Here is a 17096-nt window from a genome sequence, read left to right as displayed (position 1 = left end):
GTCATTTCCCTCCCGACCTCAAAGTGCCCTCCTCGGGTGCTGGCCTGCTACCTCGCCTTTCCCAGCGGGCCCCTCACCCGGAGCGCGTCTCCCCGCTCCCGGAGCCCTGCGGAGCAGGTCACGACCTCCCCCCGCCCCTGGGACGCCGCTCGGCGCCACAGATCAGCCCTGTCGGTGCTGGGAAGCGGGCGGTGGAACCCAGGTCCTAGGGAGCGCACGAACGCGGACGGCAGAGCTGAGAGGGGTCTCCAGGCGCCCGCGCGCCCGGGGCAGGGTCTATGGCTCCAGGAAAGACGCCTTCCTCCTCCGGTTCGTCCCCTCCGCCCCCAGGCTCAGCTTTTCCCGCGTCCCACAGCAGCCCATCCCCGGGACCCATTGGGCAAGGGGCGGACCGGGCCGAAGATCGAGGTCTGGCCAGGGTGAGGTGCCAGCTTCTCAGGGGTCGGGCGCGGCTGGCCAACCCGGAGCAGGGAGAGGAGAGGGCCGCGCTCGCCGGGGCGCGCGGCTCGCGGGCGCGCAGAGCGAGCGGCGCCGGGAAGGGAGCGAGGGCAGGGCGAGCAGGCGGGTGGGAAGGGGCCCGGGTGGCGGGGGCTATCCCCCGCGACTCACCTTGCGTTGGTGCAGTCATTATAGAGGGTCTCGAAGTCCTTCCTGGAGATGAGTTTGCAGCGGTTCACTCCTGGCTGGATGGCGCCCAGTCCCCTCAGGATGCGAACCTGTTCCACATTGCACACCACCGGCGTGATCTCCAGCCGCTTCAGCTTGGTGTAGACCGTGTGCAAGCCCCCCACCAAGTGCTTCAGGAACAGGTCGAAAGCCTGGGGCAGGCAGATCAGCTCGCAGCCCTCCACCGTGAAGGAAGCCACTTTGGCCCCCCTCAGATCCACCATTTTGCACTCATTATTCTGGGGGGTGTTTTCCACTGGGGACGGGGTTGAGTACACGGGTTTCCCGGGGAGGGGGCCGCAGCTGCTGCTGCTGCTGCTGCTGCTGCTACTACTGCTGCTGCTGCTGCTGCTGCTACTGCTGCTGCTGCTGCCGGTGTTCGCGTTGATGGGGGTGCTGGAGGCGACGCCGCCGCCAGCGCTGATGCCGCCGCCGCCGCCGCCGCCGAAGCAATGGGCTCCGGGCGGAACAGAGTTGGCCCAGAGGACGCCGGGGGTCCGATGGAAGGAGCCGGAGACGAAGTCGCCGAGGAGGTGGAGGTGGTGGTGCCAGAGGAGGAAGCAGACGTGGAGATTGGGGGTTGAGGGGGGACCAGCTGGGTCGGAGGGATCAAAGCCGCCGGCACAGCCATGGTCACATATAAGGGGAAACAGACGGAGGAGAAGCGAGGGGAAAAGTTGCCACACACCCCCGGGAGGGGAAGGGGAAAAAAGGGGGGAGAAGGAGCGAGGGGGCCAAACAACAACAACTCCAGGAGAGAACGAGAAGGAGAAAGGGAGAGAAGGGGGAGAAAAGGAGGTGAAGGTAATAAAGAGCGAGCGCAGGAGGGGCGAGCACGAGAGGCGCTCTGGAGAGAAACGCACAAAAGTGTCCCGCAAGTCGAAATGCGAGTCCTCTCCGGGGGCTGGGATCGAGGGCTGGTTTGGGGGGGAAGGGGGGGAGGGTCGGCTGTTGTTGTGTGGGTCCCGCTCTAGCACAAAGTTAAGGATGAAGGTGAAAAGGAGGAGGTTTGAAGGACTTGGGCTCTCCCTGGCAAGTACATTGATCAAAGATTGAGAGGGGAATGACAGAGAGAAAATGAGCTGAAAAGTGCAGGCTGCCGGCTGGACGAGTTGTTGTTGTCACACGGTGCAGAGGGGAGGAGCTCCGGAAACTTGAAATACCCTTTGAAGCCGCAAAAACCTCACTCACTAGTATTAACCCAAATTATCCAACCAGGAACTCGGAGCAGAGACTCCGAGAGCGCGAGACACTGGAAAGGGAGCGTGCGAGGAAAGGAGGAGGGGAGGGGGAGGATACGGAAAGAAACTGTGGGAGGGACGGAGAGGAAAAGCCAGGGACACAGAAGTGGCGATCGGAAAAGAAGAGGGAGATCATCTGCTTCTCTTCTACTACTACCGTTAGATTGCATGTCTCACATTCCATTTCGTTCGCGGCGACTGGTAATTTTTTCCAAAGCTTCTAAACAATCGCCCGCCAACTTAAAGAGGAGCCAGAGCGCTCCGAGCTCTCCTTCAAGGATTTAGGATCCATCTCCACGCGTTTTGGCAATGAGCTAGAAATGAAAACACAGCCCCCACTTCATAATTATTCAGAAATTATTTTGAGGAAAATTCACATGTAAGCAAAGCATAATGCTCTTTTGCATATGATTGTTTTATTTCTCTACTAAATTATTTATATAAAGATAGTGAAAAATTCCAGGACGGTTTTCAAGTGGTGAGAAGAAAGTCAGTCCGAAATCGCTTAAGAATCATGGAAAGCTCTGTATTCAATTCCATATTTCCTAACAGGTTGTGGAAAGAAATTCTTGCCTTGATGTGGATGATTTAGAATAACTTCACTGTCGCCCCAAAAGCCAGTCAGAAATACCTGTTAAACCTAGAGATACCAAGGAGATAAGGCATCCTTGAAGATTTAGAAAGTGGAAAAAGGCTTTTCTTACCCAAAACTATAATTAAATCACCTGTCTTACATAGTAACCAACTATCCTCATGTCCTTTAAGACCCAAGGCCAGCTGCTAATGTGTTTTTTGGACAACATAATAGTTTTTTTTTTTTTTTTTCATGTTTGAAAAGTGCTGCTGTAGTTTTGGAAAGTCCTTTTCAATTTGTCAGTAAATATATGTTTTGTAAATAAGAAGAAGAACAAAAACAAAGCTCACTAGTTGGCTTGTAAAGACGCGTAGCTGTGCTTAAAACAACATGAGGCTGAGTTTAGACTGGACTCTCTTCCTCCTTTCCTTCCTCTTTCCTTTTCTTCTTTTTTCTAACTTGTTGCATTGAGGTATTTATTCAAGGATTTTTGATTAACATATGATTTGAATATGGGTCAAATCTATTTGCTACTCACATCTCCAAGTATCTTCAATTAGTTAGCCTTTGAACCGGTCTACACATGTTCATTAAGTTTATAAGATATGAAGTAATGCTTTAGCATTTGGCAGATTTTTAAAATAAACTATTAGTAGCAGGTTCACAGTGTTGGGAAATTTTATAATACAATTTTCACCATTCTGGTGTTGAAATGATCAGATTTCTCTTTATCATTTTAAGCCTTTGAACTCTGTGAATCGTAATGTCAAAAAGTGCAAGAACTGTCTACCGAGAAATAGAAATATGACACTATGGACTAATTAGTGTATGATTATACTAAACTTTTTGGGACATAGCAGTTAAATCAGGAGGCTTTCCTGGGAGATAAGAATTCAGAAAATCGATTGTTGCAGAAAAGTCCATGAACTTCCACAAGGACAACTAAAGTTTACACAGTTGTTTGGCCTGGTTAACCAATGTATTGTAATACATTCAGAAATATTTTTTATTAAGGTTTTAGTCTTCAAGTTTGTTATCAAAGTAGGAATTCAATATATATCGCATATATCAAAACACTTCCTTAAGTGTTTTTGCAAGTTTTAGAAAATACTACTATTTTAAGACATGCCAAATTACTATGTTAATGAGGGGAGGGGAGGAAGAAAGTATTAAGCCCTGAAAAGCTAATTTTATTTTGGAATTCTATGCCTAACTTTAATAAATTTTGATAGGGTTTTAAAAGACTAAACTATAGTTTCATTATGTTAAGTTCTAGACCCACAAATGGAAAAATGGGAATTGAATGCCGAGCATCTGCCATTACCATTCTCATATTTTACATTTCCTTGAACTATCACTCACCCAATACCTGCCACATTCAGAAGCTACAGACAGGAAGTAATGATAGCAGTCCAAGCCATAACCCCACCTTGCTTCGAAGCAAACTCCAAATTTTCTACTGTAGGGAAACCTTTGCCTTCGAGCACGTGCTCCACTCAGAAGCAGGGCTTAGAGATATTTGCCCCAACCTGAATGAGAGCTCTCAAGACTTCCTTCCCCTGACCTCAGGTCTCAAAATCAGTTCAGGAAAGCACCACTTACCCCTTCGATCAAACAATAGGATTAGAAAAGACATATAGCACAAATTAAAATATGTAGGAAATAAAAACCTTGACAATTTTGAAGGTTTTATCTCTTTTTTTCTTTCTTTTTTTTTTCTTTTTCTTTCTTTTTGAGCAATGTTGCCAATGAGTAAGGCAAACAGTTATTTAACAACAGCAGATAAATCAACTTAGAGATTTTGAATTCTCACTCCATTGCATATTTAGCTTTCAGAGCTTTTGTCTTGCTTGTTTATTGTTTTACATCTCCGCTTGTTTCAGGTCCTTTCCCTCCATCTCATCTTCCCCAACCTTCACTCAATTTGCATAAGCAAAACTCAAAGTACTGTAACTGATATTAGAAAATTCTCCCTGTGTGTTGTGAAGATGTATTGTGCTGAAATCAATAAGACTGTTTAAAATTCAAAGACCTGCAAATCGTTCTGTTTGTCCTTTGATAGGGCCTGTGCTGATTAAAATGCTACCAAGAAAGCTTAATTGCTGCACTAATTAAGAAGTCTTTAATTTCTTTCCTAGGATATCGTTTGAAGCTTAGCTTGTACTAGTTCAGGGAAGGTATTTTCTTCCCTCCCTCTACCCCCTTCTGGCCCCTCCCCTCCCTTTCCCCGTCCTCCCTTCCCCCGCTACCCCCGCCCGACAAGGAGATCCCTACGAATGGGAACTAACCGAGAGAGTGGTCTCAGGTCTTGCTATCTATTACTTAACAAAAATCGGCACAGGATGCAGAGTTCAGTACAGTATGAAATGCAGTTTTGAGAAGAGCTGTAAGGTTGCTGTAAGACAGTAAGAAAATACAAAGTAGCTGTTGCAGCTAAAGTCCCGATGAACACCTGGATGACAACAGGCACTTTAGCCCGATGATGAGGGCATCCTATTTGGTTAAAAGGGGCAGTGACAGGGAAATGAAAGAGGGACACATAAAAACATACTTTCAAAACCTGTGGTTTAAAAAAGAAGAATAAATCTGTAGAAAGATGGACTTAGAGTTGGGATTTGGTAAGTATCATTTTATTTTATGAGTATGAAAACATGAATTCTATGGGGATTTATTTTTGACCCTTTTTATAACCCAGGGAAGCACAGCACTGTATTACATCCATTCCATTCTTATCTATTGACCTATTTTATTCACTGATTTCTCAAGTGGGGAAACTGACTAAATGATTTCACAAAGCTTTCTCTGTAATCAATAGTCATTTTTTAGGTTTATTCATGCTGCATTATAATTCTGGTAAATGACTGCAAAGCAGAAGATTGTAAGAAAGATACAAATATTGACAAAGCCAGGATCAGTCATGTCTTTAAACCTTCAGAGTTTCAATATAATAATTGATATCATTATTTGAAAAAAGGGAAATGCATATTTCATAGCATATAAAAAACTAAAATGATGGAGTAACTTAAAGGCAATATATATCTGAATGTATTTATTGAATATCTCAAATTTTCCTAAAAGCTTAGAGTATCCTCTTTTTATAGCATCACTAAGTGAAACAGAAACAATTTGGGCATTTGCAGAAATGACAAGAAGAAAAGATTCACTGCAATTTTACTATTTTAATGTTTTCCCAAGTTCTCTTAGAGACATGCACAAAAACATACAGATGTATATTCCAGATATAGAATGGATCCCTTTCAGTGACAGGACAAGGAGATAAAATGCTTAATAGATTCAAAAGGAGATTTACCATTCTGAGCACGACGTCACTCTAATTATGTTTACTCTAATTGAAAGCAAGGTTTTTTGGAATCTGAAATTACTTTCAGATTTTTTTTTTTTTAAATAATGCAAGTAGATCAAATGTTGATCACAAGCATTTCAATCTTTCAAAATGTATCGGAAAATTAAATGAAAAGTGGAGTTTGGTACAAACAATGCCCCAGGGCAAAAAACAACTAACACTAGATTTTCCAGTCCAGCCATAACACAAATCAATTTGAGCACACTTCTATGGCCAGACTGCCAGATTGTTATGACTGCTAATTCACTCAATCAAAGAGTGCATTAGCACACCCGGCACAAATAGCTTTAACAATAGAGTGCATTTCTCAACAATTCCAAGATATATCACAATAGAGAAGTAAAGAGGAAGATCATTTTTACATCTACATATTTACTAATGAATCTGTTTCCTTAGGAGAAAAAAAAAAAGATAAATTTCAAGCATAGGTTTATTAAAGAGCTATCAAAGTTTGGCAAATCTAAAAAGATATCAGGGTACCAGTAGTTCACTGACTTTGTTAAACGTTTCTCAGGAGAGAATCCAAAATTGATGTTTGCACTTCAGTAGCAAATCATTGAAGATGGAGAAATTATGCCAAGTGACTGTCTCAAGCCTTTTTAACTCAGACACACAGCCTCCTCAATCCGCTCAGCAGATAAACCTCAACTACCTTAAGCAAAGACTTCCTTACTTTTACACTTTCAGACTCTGTCTCCCCACTTTTCCTTCCAGCTTCTGACTTTTGGTGACTCTCACTTCCATTCCTTCCCTCTCTTTTCCACTGCCCTCCTTCTCCTCAAGAACAACACAAGACTTAAGGATGCATTCTCTAATCAAGCACAGAGAGCTGGATGGTGAATTACCCAAAGGACAAAAGGTGGGGAGCTGAAGGAGAACAAATCATAATTTGAAGCACTCAAACTTTATATTGCCAACTTTTATTCTTAATAAAGAAGTGGTTAAAATAGTTATAAATAGCTCTGCTCTGCTTTACGCCATGGGAATGCATAGACTGTGTATGTATACTTATTGAATGCATTGCAATTGTCTATTCACATTCACCTTTACATAGTTCCCATAGACAAATGGTGCAGTTTTCACCACTGTTAGTCCCTCCCTAACCCATCCTCATCCCCTTTTCTCCTGGTTCAGGATGACAGTGACATGTGGCAAAAAATACTTCACTGGTCATGGGGTACATTCTGAGAAATCTATAAACTCATACTGAAGAGAGAGGGTACTGGCAAGAAGAATAGTTACACATAAAATAAATTCATCCTGGAATTGCTTCCCTCACTTCAAACTGCATCACTGCTATGACACATGGTCAATTTTCCATGATAATGTAGTTATACTTTCCTATCACTACTTACTTCCAGTTAAGTGTCCTTAATTTCATCTGTAGGTTGGTATTAAGGGCTGCCCAGCCTACTATTCAATTAAAAAAATAAACACATTGAGATCATTGTAGAGTCAGATTGTAAAAGGAGGCAGCAACAAGAATAATATAAATTGAGATTAATTCCCTTCATCTCTTAAATCAGGTCATTGTGAGAGGAATGGGGCACTCGACTGAAATAAGGTCAAAAAGTCAGACAGATATTTCAATCCCTAGTTTTGTAATAAACATCGTACTTGTAACTGTACCTTTTAATGTATGGCATTTTCTAATTGTCATATTCTTTTCTCTTTAAATAACCCAACACTTGCTTTCCTCTAAAGAAGATCATCATGAAGGCATATGAATTTCTCAAGAGACATAGTTGAGATGGGGAGAGGATGTATAATCTGTTATAGCCTAAAAATATGTTTGATATTGAAGCATAAATTATTGTGCAGTTTTTCAGCATTAGGAGAAATGTATTTTACTTGATTATAAAAGTTCCTGTTGATTTTCTATATGCTTTGTTGTTTTAACTTATTATCTTGGTCCTTTTTCTTTTTCTATGCTTAAAAGAAGAGGTCATTGTCCAACAAATAGCATATAAAAATTGTTTTATTTGAAGTCAGAAATTTCATGGATTGTTAGAAAAGAATAAAGTGTTTATTTATTTATTGCCTTCCAGAACAAAGAGATTTTTTTAAAAGTTGAAAGAAGAACAATTGCCACCTTCTAGCCTGAGATCTTGTATGTCAAGTTTCAGCCCAGAGCAAATTTTTACAACAAGTTATAAACCCCTGTAACAGAGGGTTTATTATAATGGAAGTGCTGACACAACCTTAACTATAGCGTTGTAAACGGCTATGCTATAATATCCATTAAGCAGAAAGAAAAATAAGCTGGCTGATCAATAATTTATACAAAGAGTACCAACTGCAGACATAATAAGTGTAATGTTTGCAAAGCAATCTCTCTGCTCTCCAGGCTTAACAGTAAACGCAAACTAGCAACGCTGTTAATTTCCAACTCCTACAGATAAGAATACAAACAAATTACTTAAAATTATATTTTGCTCAACATTTAGCATGCCTCGATGGGATAAAATAAAATTTAATTATGATGCAACTTGTGCCGGATGCAAAGCTGTTTTGTTTTCCAGCACATTTTATTATGAAAGGACATTCATTTGGAACATCAATTATGGGGAAATAGTATGTTTCAAGGAGTTGACTTGGGTCAGGCAGGTTCTTCTAAGAGTTATTCAGACATGGAAACAGACTGACACTGTTTAACTTCAAAGAAAGTTACAGGGTTTTACAGAGCCACAACCTGAAATACAATACTGCATGCTCTGATCCAAGTCAACTGACAGTAAAAACACACCTTGTCATTAGAGTTTACAGGAAAAAAGACATTGGTTTGGAAAATGTGGCCATCATTAGCATCCAGTGTATCTAGGAGTGCTTATTTAACATGAGCTTCATTTGCATGGAAGCACAGTGTGTCATTTCTATCTAATAAACATTAATCATAAAATGTGAGCATTATTTTCTTTTCTGGAAAGTTTTTACAAATATGTTTTAATAGCTGTCCATATTCATTAGTGCTCACTTTTTTTAGTTTTTACATATGTAAAGTATGTTATTTTGATATTTTTATTTTCATTGGTGTCTTTTAAAGCAAGAAAATAATATTTGACAATTCAAGAAGGGAAGAGAAGAATTGAAGGATTCCAAATTGCCCACTATGTACGTACTGGAAGTTGAACCAGAGTTTACATTTCTGAGGTTCACATCTCCATCAGTCTTTTTGTCTGTACATTTCCTGGTGGTGGGATTAGTCGGGGGTGTGGAACTCGGTAGAACGAAGAGACTTTGCTATCAGAGTTGTAAAATGGTGTATTACCGTGTGAGCAATTGCACTTGGAAAGGAACCAGTAATTTATATGAGAAGTGTTTAAGATAGCCTGCTCACCCAGTGATCCATGCCAGGTCAGTTCCAGTAATGCTAGAAAACAAAAGGAGGTGCACATCACTGGGAAAGAGACACCTTATACACCTTAAGAGCTTGTGAAGGGAAGCACTAAAATGCCATTTTCTCAAGTGAACTGATCATTACCATTTAAAATCCTGAGGGCTGTGGGAATGGGGAGGAGAGAAAGAATTTTTCTTTTGATTTAACAGGGCTCTGAAGTACTGGTTTTAAGGGGGAGGTGTTTTGTTGTGATTGTGTCTTAGCCCTATGCTTTAGCAAAGGTTAAATCTTGAAAAAAAAAAAGGTGCAGTTTTAAAACAAGGAAATGGAAAAAGACACAATCGCTCTGAGAATGCGCCTGGACCATTTTAAACTAAGAAATTAACTGTTTTTAAAATAATTCATACAAATAGTAATGCAACCCTCTACTATTAGTGTTCATGCCAGGCTCTAAGTTGTTGCTATTAGTATTTTACTTGAATAGATTTTCCCAGATCAACCCTTCACTCCTCAAGTTTTCAAGAGAAGGCTGGGATACTGGCAGGGTGTTATATAAGAAAGTACTTCCTAAGAATTCTTTACAGACTTCTTTATTCTTGCTTAACATAACCCAAGTGCCAGCTGTGAATATACCTCCTTTGGGGAGACGTTTCAATACTGTCATCTTCAGGCACATGCTTTTCCCACATGCTTTAAAGTCATTTTAGCTTTTGAACCAGAGTTCAGTCCATTCACATATCCAGCATATCTTCATGATATACTCTTTCATATTTGGAGAAGAAACTAAATAAAATGACTATTTCTGACTAAGTCAGAATTTATAATTAACTGATTGGCTCAAGATTCCACACATCCAGGAATCTTTGCTGATTTATTCCTGTGTGTTGTAATAATTTTCACACTGCATTCTGATGGGAGAGACAATTATCTTATGTGTTTACACTTGTTGATATGTTTCTCTTCAGGTGGCCTCAAGTTATTTCTTTTGCTTTGGATATCTACTATAATGCTTAGGGCTTGTGGGGTGCCTAATAAATGTCAGCTAGGTAATTAAAAACTGATAGTGTGCTATGCCATCCATTTCCTTTGCCCCCAAATTATGTAAACTGCTCCTTCTCCAAATGGCATATTGTTTGATTCAGACCAAGATATTGATAAGCAGTAAAATTGTAGATATGCTCATTCAATTCTGTCCTAATATACAATGAATTTAGGACACTTCTTGAGCAAAAAATCCGAGATGCTAAGAAGCTGGGTCTCAAATAGCTGGAGAAAAGAATCATAGGCCTGTAACTATGGCTAGCATTTGGGACCCATTTAGAAAAGAATCTTCTTTTCTTAGTCATCAGAGGAACCATTAGAGTCTTCACCAGGACTGAAAATATAAGTGAGAGTACATCTTGGAGTGCTACTACAGAGGAGGAGGAAAAGTAGATGAGTGATGAGTGTGTGAAATTTTACCTACCAAATGTAAGTGTGCATATGTGTAACAATTTGTAAAGTTGTTTACTATAATAGCACCATCACTTTAATGTACATAGCAGTCTCTGTTATATAAAGCATACTTATTCTTGTGCATCGACCATACACTAGTTGCTGAGGATGCAAAGGAGAAAAAGACACTCATCCCTATCAGCCTTTACTGTACATAATTTATGTTGAGTCTTATTACCATAACACCGTTGAAATTTTGTGTTAGTGGAGCCTGGAAGATCATCTAATCCTAACATTGCAGATCTCATGCTACCATTTCCCCAGTGACCATGCCAGACATCACAAATGGCTTTCCTATCTTTCCCTTCAAGATCTGAGGCAATCTCAGTAACACTGTCAGGATAGAACTGTAGTCTGCCTCTCACTATGAGCCCAACAGATTCATCCTCATGTATCACTCCTGATATTGCAAAAGAGAAAATTGACAATTAACAGTATGTGAAAATGTCCCTTTGTACTCACAGCTAGTTAAGGCACAGCTAGTCAGGTATTAGTTTAAAATCAAATCCTCATTGATTTGTTCTCCCAACTACCCTAAAAGGAAACTTTCTGGGTAAAAGGGGGGAAATATTTTTATTTCATTTCATATGTAAGAGAACTGAAAAAAATAATAGAGAGGCCCAGTTGGATCCAAACTCATGATTCTCTGTTTCTATTCCTGTATAACAGATCTCAGTGTGCTCAAACAATAGTGCTACTGATGTGTTCTCAGTGGCTACTTAGATGAATGCACTGATATGCTACAGTGCAACATAATGGGGATGAAGGAAACAAACAAACACAAAACTTGCAGAACTACTGTTATTTCAGGGATGAGACTTTTTGAGATCTTGAGAAATACTTCACTTGCATGTGATGTTAGAAAGTCAAGCTGAACAAAGCCTTGTGATTCTTTGACTTTCGTGATCTGGTTTCCTTTGGTTAGAAAATGGCAGCATCCACCAGTAAAAGTCACCTACCTGTTGGAGTGTGCTGCAAAATCACGCATTGGGCCAGCAGTTGATTCCATAAACCCTTTTCTATCATCTCTTACCAACCTCAATCTGCTTTCCATATGGGACTATCCAGGCTCTTTCTCCGATCTTTTTTCATCCTTATTTCAAGAAAAGTCACTTTCTACTTGTTTCCCAGATGATTCAGGGATCACTCAGAGCTCTTCCTAACAGAGCAATCCCATGCTCTCCTGCTGCCACATTTAAAGTGTCTGAACTGCGTGACTTTTTCATTTACTTTCTCTTTAGAGTGAAGCTGCAAAGTAAGGAAGACTTGAATGGCCTTGCATCTTCAAAGAAGTGCCTTGAGCTCTGGAATGCAACAAAGTGGGAGAAACCACTAAACATAACACCGGGAAATGTCAACAATGAGGCGGGAATGCATGGGCAGGTGGATGGTGCATTTCTAGGCATTTTCTCAGACAAGGCAACCAACTCAGTTGAACTAGAAAATGGGTCTTTTTCCCACAGAAACTAATTTAACTGATTTTTGAAACACATTGATAACAGCATTAGCATAAATTTAAATACATGCTTACCAGGCTGTTCTCTGTTATGTTTTTGTGCAAGTGATTTGGTTGATAAATTAATAATTGTGATTACTAAAGAAGAACTAAATTTCCAATAATCTGAATATTTGGTCCTAATAGGAAGCTGTAGGTCTTGAGTTATTAAAGCATTAAAAAAGATGGAAGGTCAAACTAATTTCAGCAACTAAAATGCACTCATACTTAATTGTAGTGTATTTCAAGCTAAACTTAAAAGAAAGCAGAAATGTTCCTAAATGTTTTATGCCTATAGCAGCAATTGGTAGTTAAATTAGTTCTAAGCACAGAATATGAAAAGAGAATATATAATTAATAATCTATAATTGACAAGTTTCATTGTAAATATAATAGGTATTAGATGGTACATTCAGCAACTAAACAATTAGCATTTTGTATGCAAATGTAAAGAGACAAACTTATGTCTTGTATGTTTCTTTTAACCTTAACATTCAGGAATAATCATCATCAGTATCTTGTTAAGTTTTCTTAGGCAAAATGTCAAAATGTTCTTCTAGTAAATCTGACTATTACTTGTTGAATTTCCACAAGAAACCCCCTAATCAGGAATTGTCAAAGGTAGATACATAAAGTGTTGTTTACACATCTTGAGTTTACATATATTAATATTATTAACTATTATAAAACATAAGACATTCAAAAATCAACATCAGATTAATATTATATGTCAAGCCCTCTAAATGTATATGGCACTTAATTCATACTGAAAAATATTTTAAAGAATAATTTCTAAGAGTATGTACTTATATTTTTTAGCATAAAGTCTCTTATTTTAAAAATGTGATCACAAAATATCTTTTAATAATTTAGCTACAAAGAAATAGTTTCAAGGAATTGCTTTCTATGTCACACACACACACTCACACACACATACTTGTACACACACATACTTGCTCACACATGCCTATTTCCAGAATTTTCTAAGTAGCAATTACTTTCTTAGATTTATAGTCTATAATGCATGGCATTTTTGGTATCCAGAAAAATATATATATTTTTTGTTTCCATTTAAGTAGTTTTAGTCTAAAAGCACTTGCTAATCACAACAACACAGCAAAGGTTTGTTATGTAAACATTTTACTTTATAATCAGCCTTTGTTTTCCAATACAATGCTTTAAAAATATCCTCTGTTGTATAAAGGACATTGTTGCAAAAAGGCAGCTCAAAACTTGTCCTTCCCTTCCTTTCATTGATCTGTTGCCTCTTAGGCAATATGAACAGCTGTCTCCAGCTCACCCACAAGCAAGCTGAACATAATAATAAGGTAGTGTTACTGGCCTGAATCTATGAATGATTATACAAAGGGTGCCAGCTCTTTTCCATTAAAGATAAGGTAACAAAGATACCATAGAGAAGAAAACTGGTTAGCAAAGCAAGCGTGTGCTTCTGCCTTTAAGGTTTAGTTATTATTCCTCTGGTAACCACTGAGTTTCTCTTTCCGTTGGGTTTCCAACAAGGTGAAGGTGCCCTCTGTAGGAGACTCCCAGTAAATGCCGCTTTTTATATTTGGGTGACAACAGGCAAGTTCCACCCCCCTACCTCCAATTTATAAATAAACAAATAAATAATCACAGAACTCTGTGTGAGTAGAAGCTTGAACTCTATAAATCTTAGGGGGAAATTAGTATAAAGCCCACAATGATCTATGTAAATGTGGTTGCCTTTTCAAAATGAGAGAAATGGAACAGTGAGCAAGCTATACAGCATGTTGGTGTTTGATATTTACTGTCACTGTGATATGTAATAGAATAGGTTTTATAAATTCAGACATGTTCCAAAAACAGAAAGATAGAAGGTCTTGGCATAGTTGAGTGAAAAATGGATCTAAACAGAAAAATCCACACGCAGAGAGACATATTCACCACCTAATAAATACACCTCCCTAAAAGGTCTTCTTATCTTCCCTTGCTATAAAGGTTACCATAATGCAGATTCATTATCAGTCCCACTGGGTAACATATAGCTCAGTAAGAAATTGCTTTTGTTAGCATGCTCATAGAAAGAGATTAGCTATTTCACCAGATCTCTTGGGGCTATTTGAAATTTTGGGAATTCTCTCTGTAATTTAAAATGGAAGTTAAAGCCAATGCGAATAGACTAGGGAAAATCTCACAAATTAAACCTCTCCATCTGGAAGTTTCTTCATCACTTATTGCAAAGTAAAAGCCGAAATCACATTTGTTACAGGCAGGAGAGAGATTTCATCACTGATGATGCAATTACATTTATATTAATGTTTTAATAATTAACTATTTTGGTAGCAAAGAAAAATTTAAAATGGAAATGCTTAACAGTGTTTTGGATTTTTTTTTGTCTTTATTAACTTTGTATATTACTTAGATTTTATCACTGAAATCATCTATGTACATTATTTAAACTATGATTTTTGTCTCTATGGAATCACTTATATTGCAAGTTAGGGGATGAACAAGTGGGCATGGAGGCATAAGAGAAGGGGGATTACTTGCATCCGCTTACCTATCTCACTTCATTTGTCCTCAGTATTTTATGCTCAAACATCCCCTTCTCTGTGAATCCATTTTCCCTTACCATTGGCCACTTAACCTCAAGAACAACGATATTATGGATTACTATGTACCAAGCACTGTGTGAGCACTGTGCTAGATAGTTTATATGGATTATCTCATCTAATCCTCATAATACATAAGAAAGATAGGCAATTTTTTCTTATTCCAGTATGAAAATGAGGCATCTAAATTCTGGCTGATTAAATACTTGCCCAAGCCTACCCCATAGTCTGCTTTCTTTCCCCCAAGGATACCACTCCCTTCTGTCCTCACTTATTTTCTCACCTGATTATTTTTCCACATGTTCAACTTATTTGCACTCCTGTCTTCCTAACATAACTGCCTGGTGAATTCCCAGCCTGCAGTAACAGCTATCTGCCATCCCACTGGATGACTGAGCATTGCTAAAGACTCTCCCACAGTTATGCAGAATTGTATCCTTAATTACTCATGACTCTTAGTTGCAAGCTTTAAAATGTAAGATAGTTTATCTAGAAAGGGGCTGAATGAGATCACATCATCACATCAATAGAAGTCAGGGCTCCAGTTGGTCTCAGGGATAATTTTGACCAGAGATTGAAACGTCTCCTCATATCATCTCTGATTTCTGAAGACACACTTGTCAAGGTGTCTTCTTCAGTTCCTCATTTTAGTTTCTAAACAACTAGATTCATGGTTTCTAGAAGCAACCATGCACACTGCTTCTAACTCCAGCACCCAGGGACACAAATCCAAGGAAGAACTCTCATTGGGTCATCTTGGACCAGGTGCATATTTCTGAATGAAGAAACTGATCAAGGGCATTATCAGGTAGTGGTTAAGAATGTGTGGAGGCCGGGCGCGGTGGCTCAAGCCTGTAATCCCAGCACTTTGGGAGGCCGAGACGGGCGGATCACGAGGTCAGGAGATTGGCTAACACGGTGAAACCCCGTCTCTACTAAAAATACAAAAACTAGCCGGGCGAGGTGGCGGGCGCCTGTAGTCCCAGCTACTCCGGAGGCTGAGGCAGGAGAATGGCGTAAACCCGGGAGGCGGAGCTTGCAGTGAGCTGAGATCCGGCCACTGCACTCCAGTCCGGGTGACAGAGCGAGACTCCGCCCCCCCCCAAAAAAAAAAAAAGAATGTGTGGAATGTGAAACTAGATTCCTGGAATGTAAAACCTGGTCTATATGCGACTTGGGACAAGTTTACATCCCAGTGCCTGAATTTTCTTATATGAATAAAAGGAAATAATAATTGTACCTACTTCACTGCATCACTATGATGATTAAATGACTTACCATGCAGAACTTAGAATAATGACTAGCTCTGAATATGTTAGTTATCAGTGGATCATTTAGGCCTTAGGATTGGTTCAGCTTGGGGCAGATGCTCACTCAACTCAATCAGTGTGACCATGGAGGCAGAGTAATTAAACAGCATTGAAGCTCGAATTTGAGGGAGATTCCTACCATGCAAGACTGCGAAATTTTTCAGAAGGAAAAGACTTTTCCAGATGAAAGAGTGAGAAGTGCTAGATGGACAAGTCACCAGACACCAGGAAGAATACTATACAATCAGGAAGAATGTATGATCTCCTATATGAATGGAGAGCCATTCAACCATCTTTTTATGTGTCCTTAATCAGCTCCGTCGCTCCTTCCTCTCAGTGATAATACCAAAACTTTCTTAAATACTAAACCCAATTCCTCAAACAAGAGATGTGTATTCTCTATTGACACTGTTCCTATTGCAAGAGGAAGCTTAAGATCATCAGACTTTCACCATTTCTTGATTGGACTGTTCCTAGAGTCTCCGGTCTGACTCCCTTTCCCAGTCTTTCCTTTCATCCATCCACATTATTTCCAGATTTATAATGGAACTTGAGAGTACTACTTTTAATATAAATCTTGAATATAGGTCATGCAGTCTATATACTAAAACTCTTCAATAGTACCCCTTCACCTCCAGCATGAAGTTCAAATTAGGACTAAGTCTGACTTAGAAGACTTTATCTTTCCTGTTTTTGTATTTGGATACTCTACAGGTCTAGTTTTTATTTTGTTGTTATTATTTCTACTTTGTGACCATTTGTTAACCTGTTTTAAATAGCTAGCTAGCTAGCAGACAGAAAGAAATCAATAACTAGTTTGCTATGGTTACAGTCACAAAGTACTACTGACGTAAGCAACAGAAATTTATTTTTCACAGTTTTGGAGACTAGAAGTTCAATCTCAAGGTGTCAGCAGGGTCAGTTTCTTCCGGAGGCCTCTTTCCTTGGCTTACAGATGGCTACCTTGCTGCTGTGTCTTCACATGGTGTTTCTTCTGTACATTCCCCCAGTGTCTCTCTAG

The 17096-nt window shown here is 39.7% G+C and overlaps 1 protein-coding gene across 1 annotated transcript in view; it reads right to left on the bottom strand.

Annotated features, from left to right (window-relative positions):
• DACH1 (dachshund family transcription factor 1) overlaps positions 1-1691 on the bottom strand; it is a 433308-nt gene extending 431617 nt beyond the window's left edge. The window contains exon 1 of the mRNA XM_011932161.1: positions 610-1691. Within this exon, the coding sequence (XP_011787551.1) occupies positions 610-890 (281 nt within the window). The 5' untranslated portion in view covers positions 891-1691. The remainder of the gene's footprint in view (positions 1-609) is intronic.
• Between the last annotated feature and the right edge of the window lie 15405 nt (positions 1692-17096).

Source organism: Colobus angolensis, unplaced genomic scaffold, assembly GCF_000951035.1.
Source record: "Colobus angolensis palliatus isolate OR3802 unplaced genomic scaffold, Cang.pa_1.0 Scaffold94, whole genome shotgun sequence".
Classification (NCBI taxonomy): domain Eukaryota; kingdom Metazoa; phylum Chordata; class Mammalia; order Primates; family Cercopithecidae; genus Colobus; species Colobus angolensis.
This window is presented reverse-complemented; position numbering and strand designations above follow the sequence as displayed.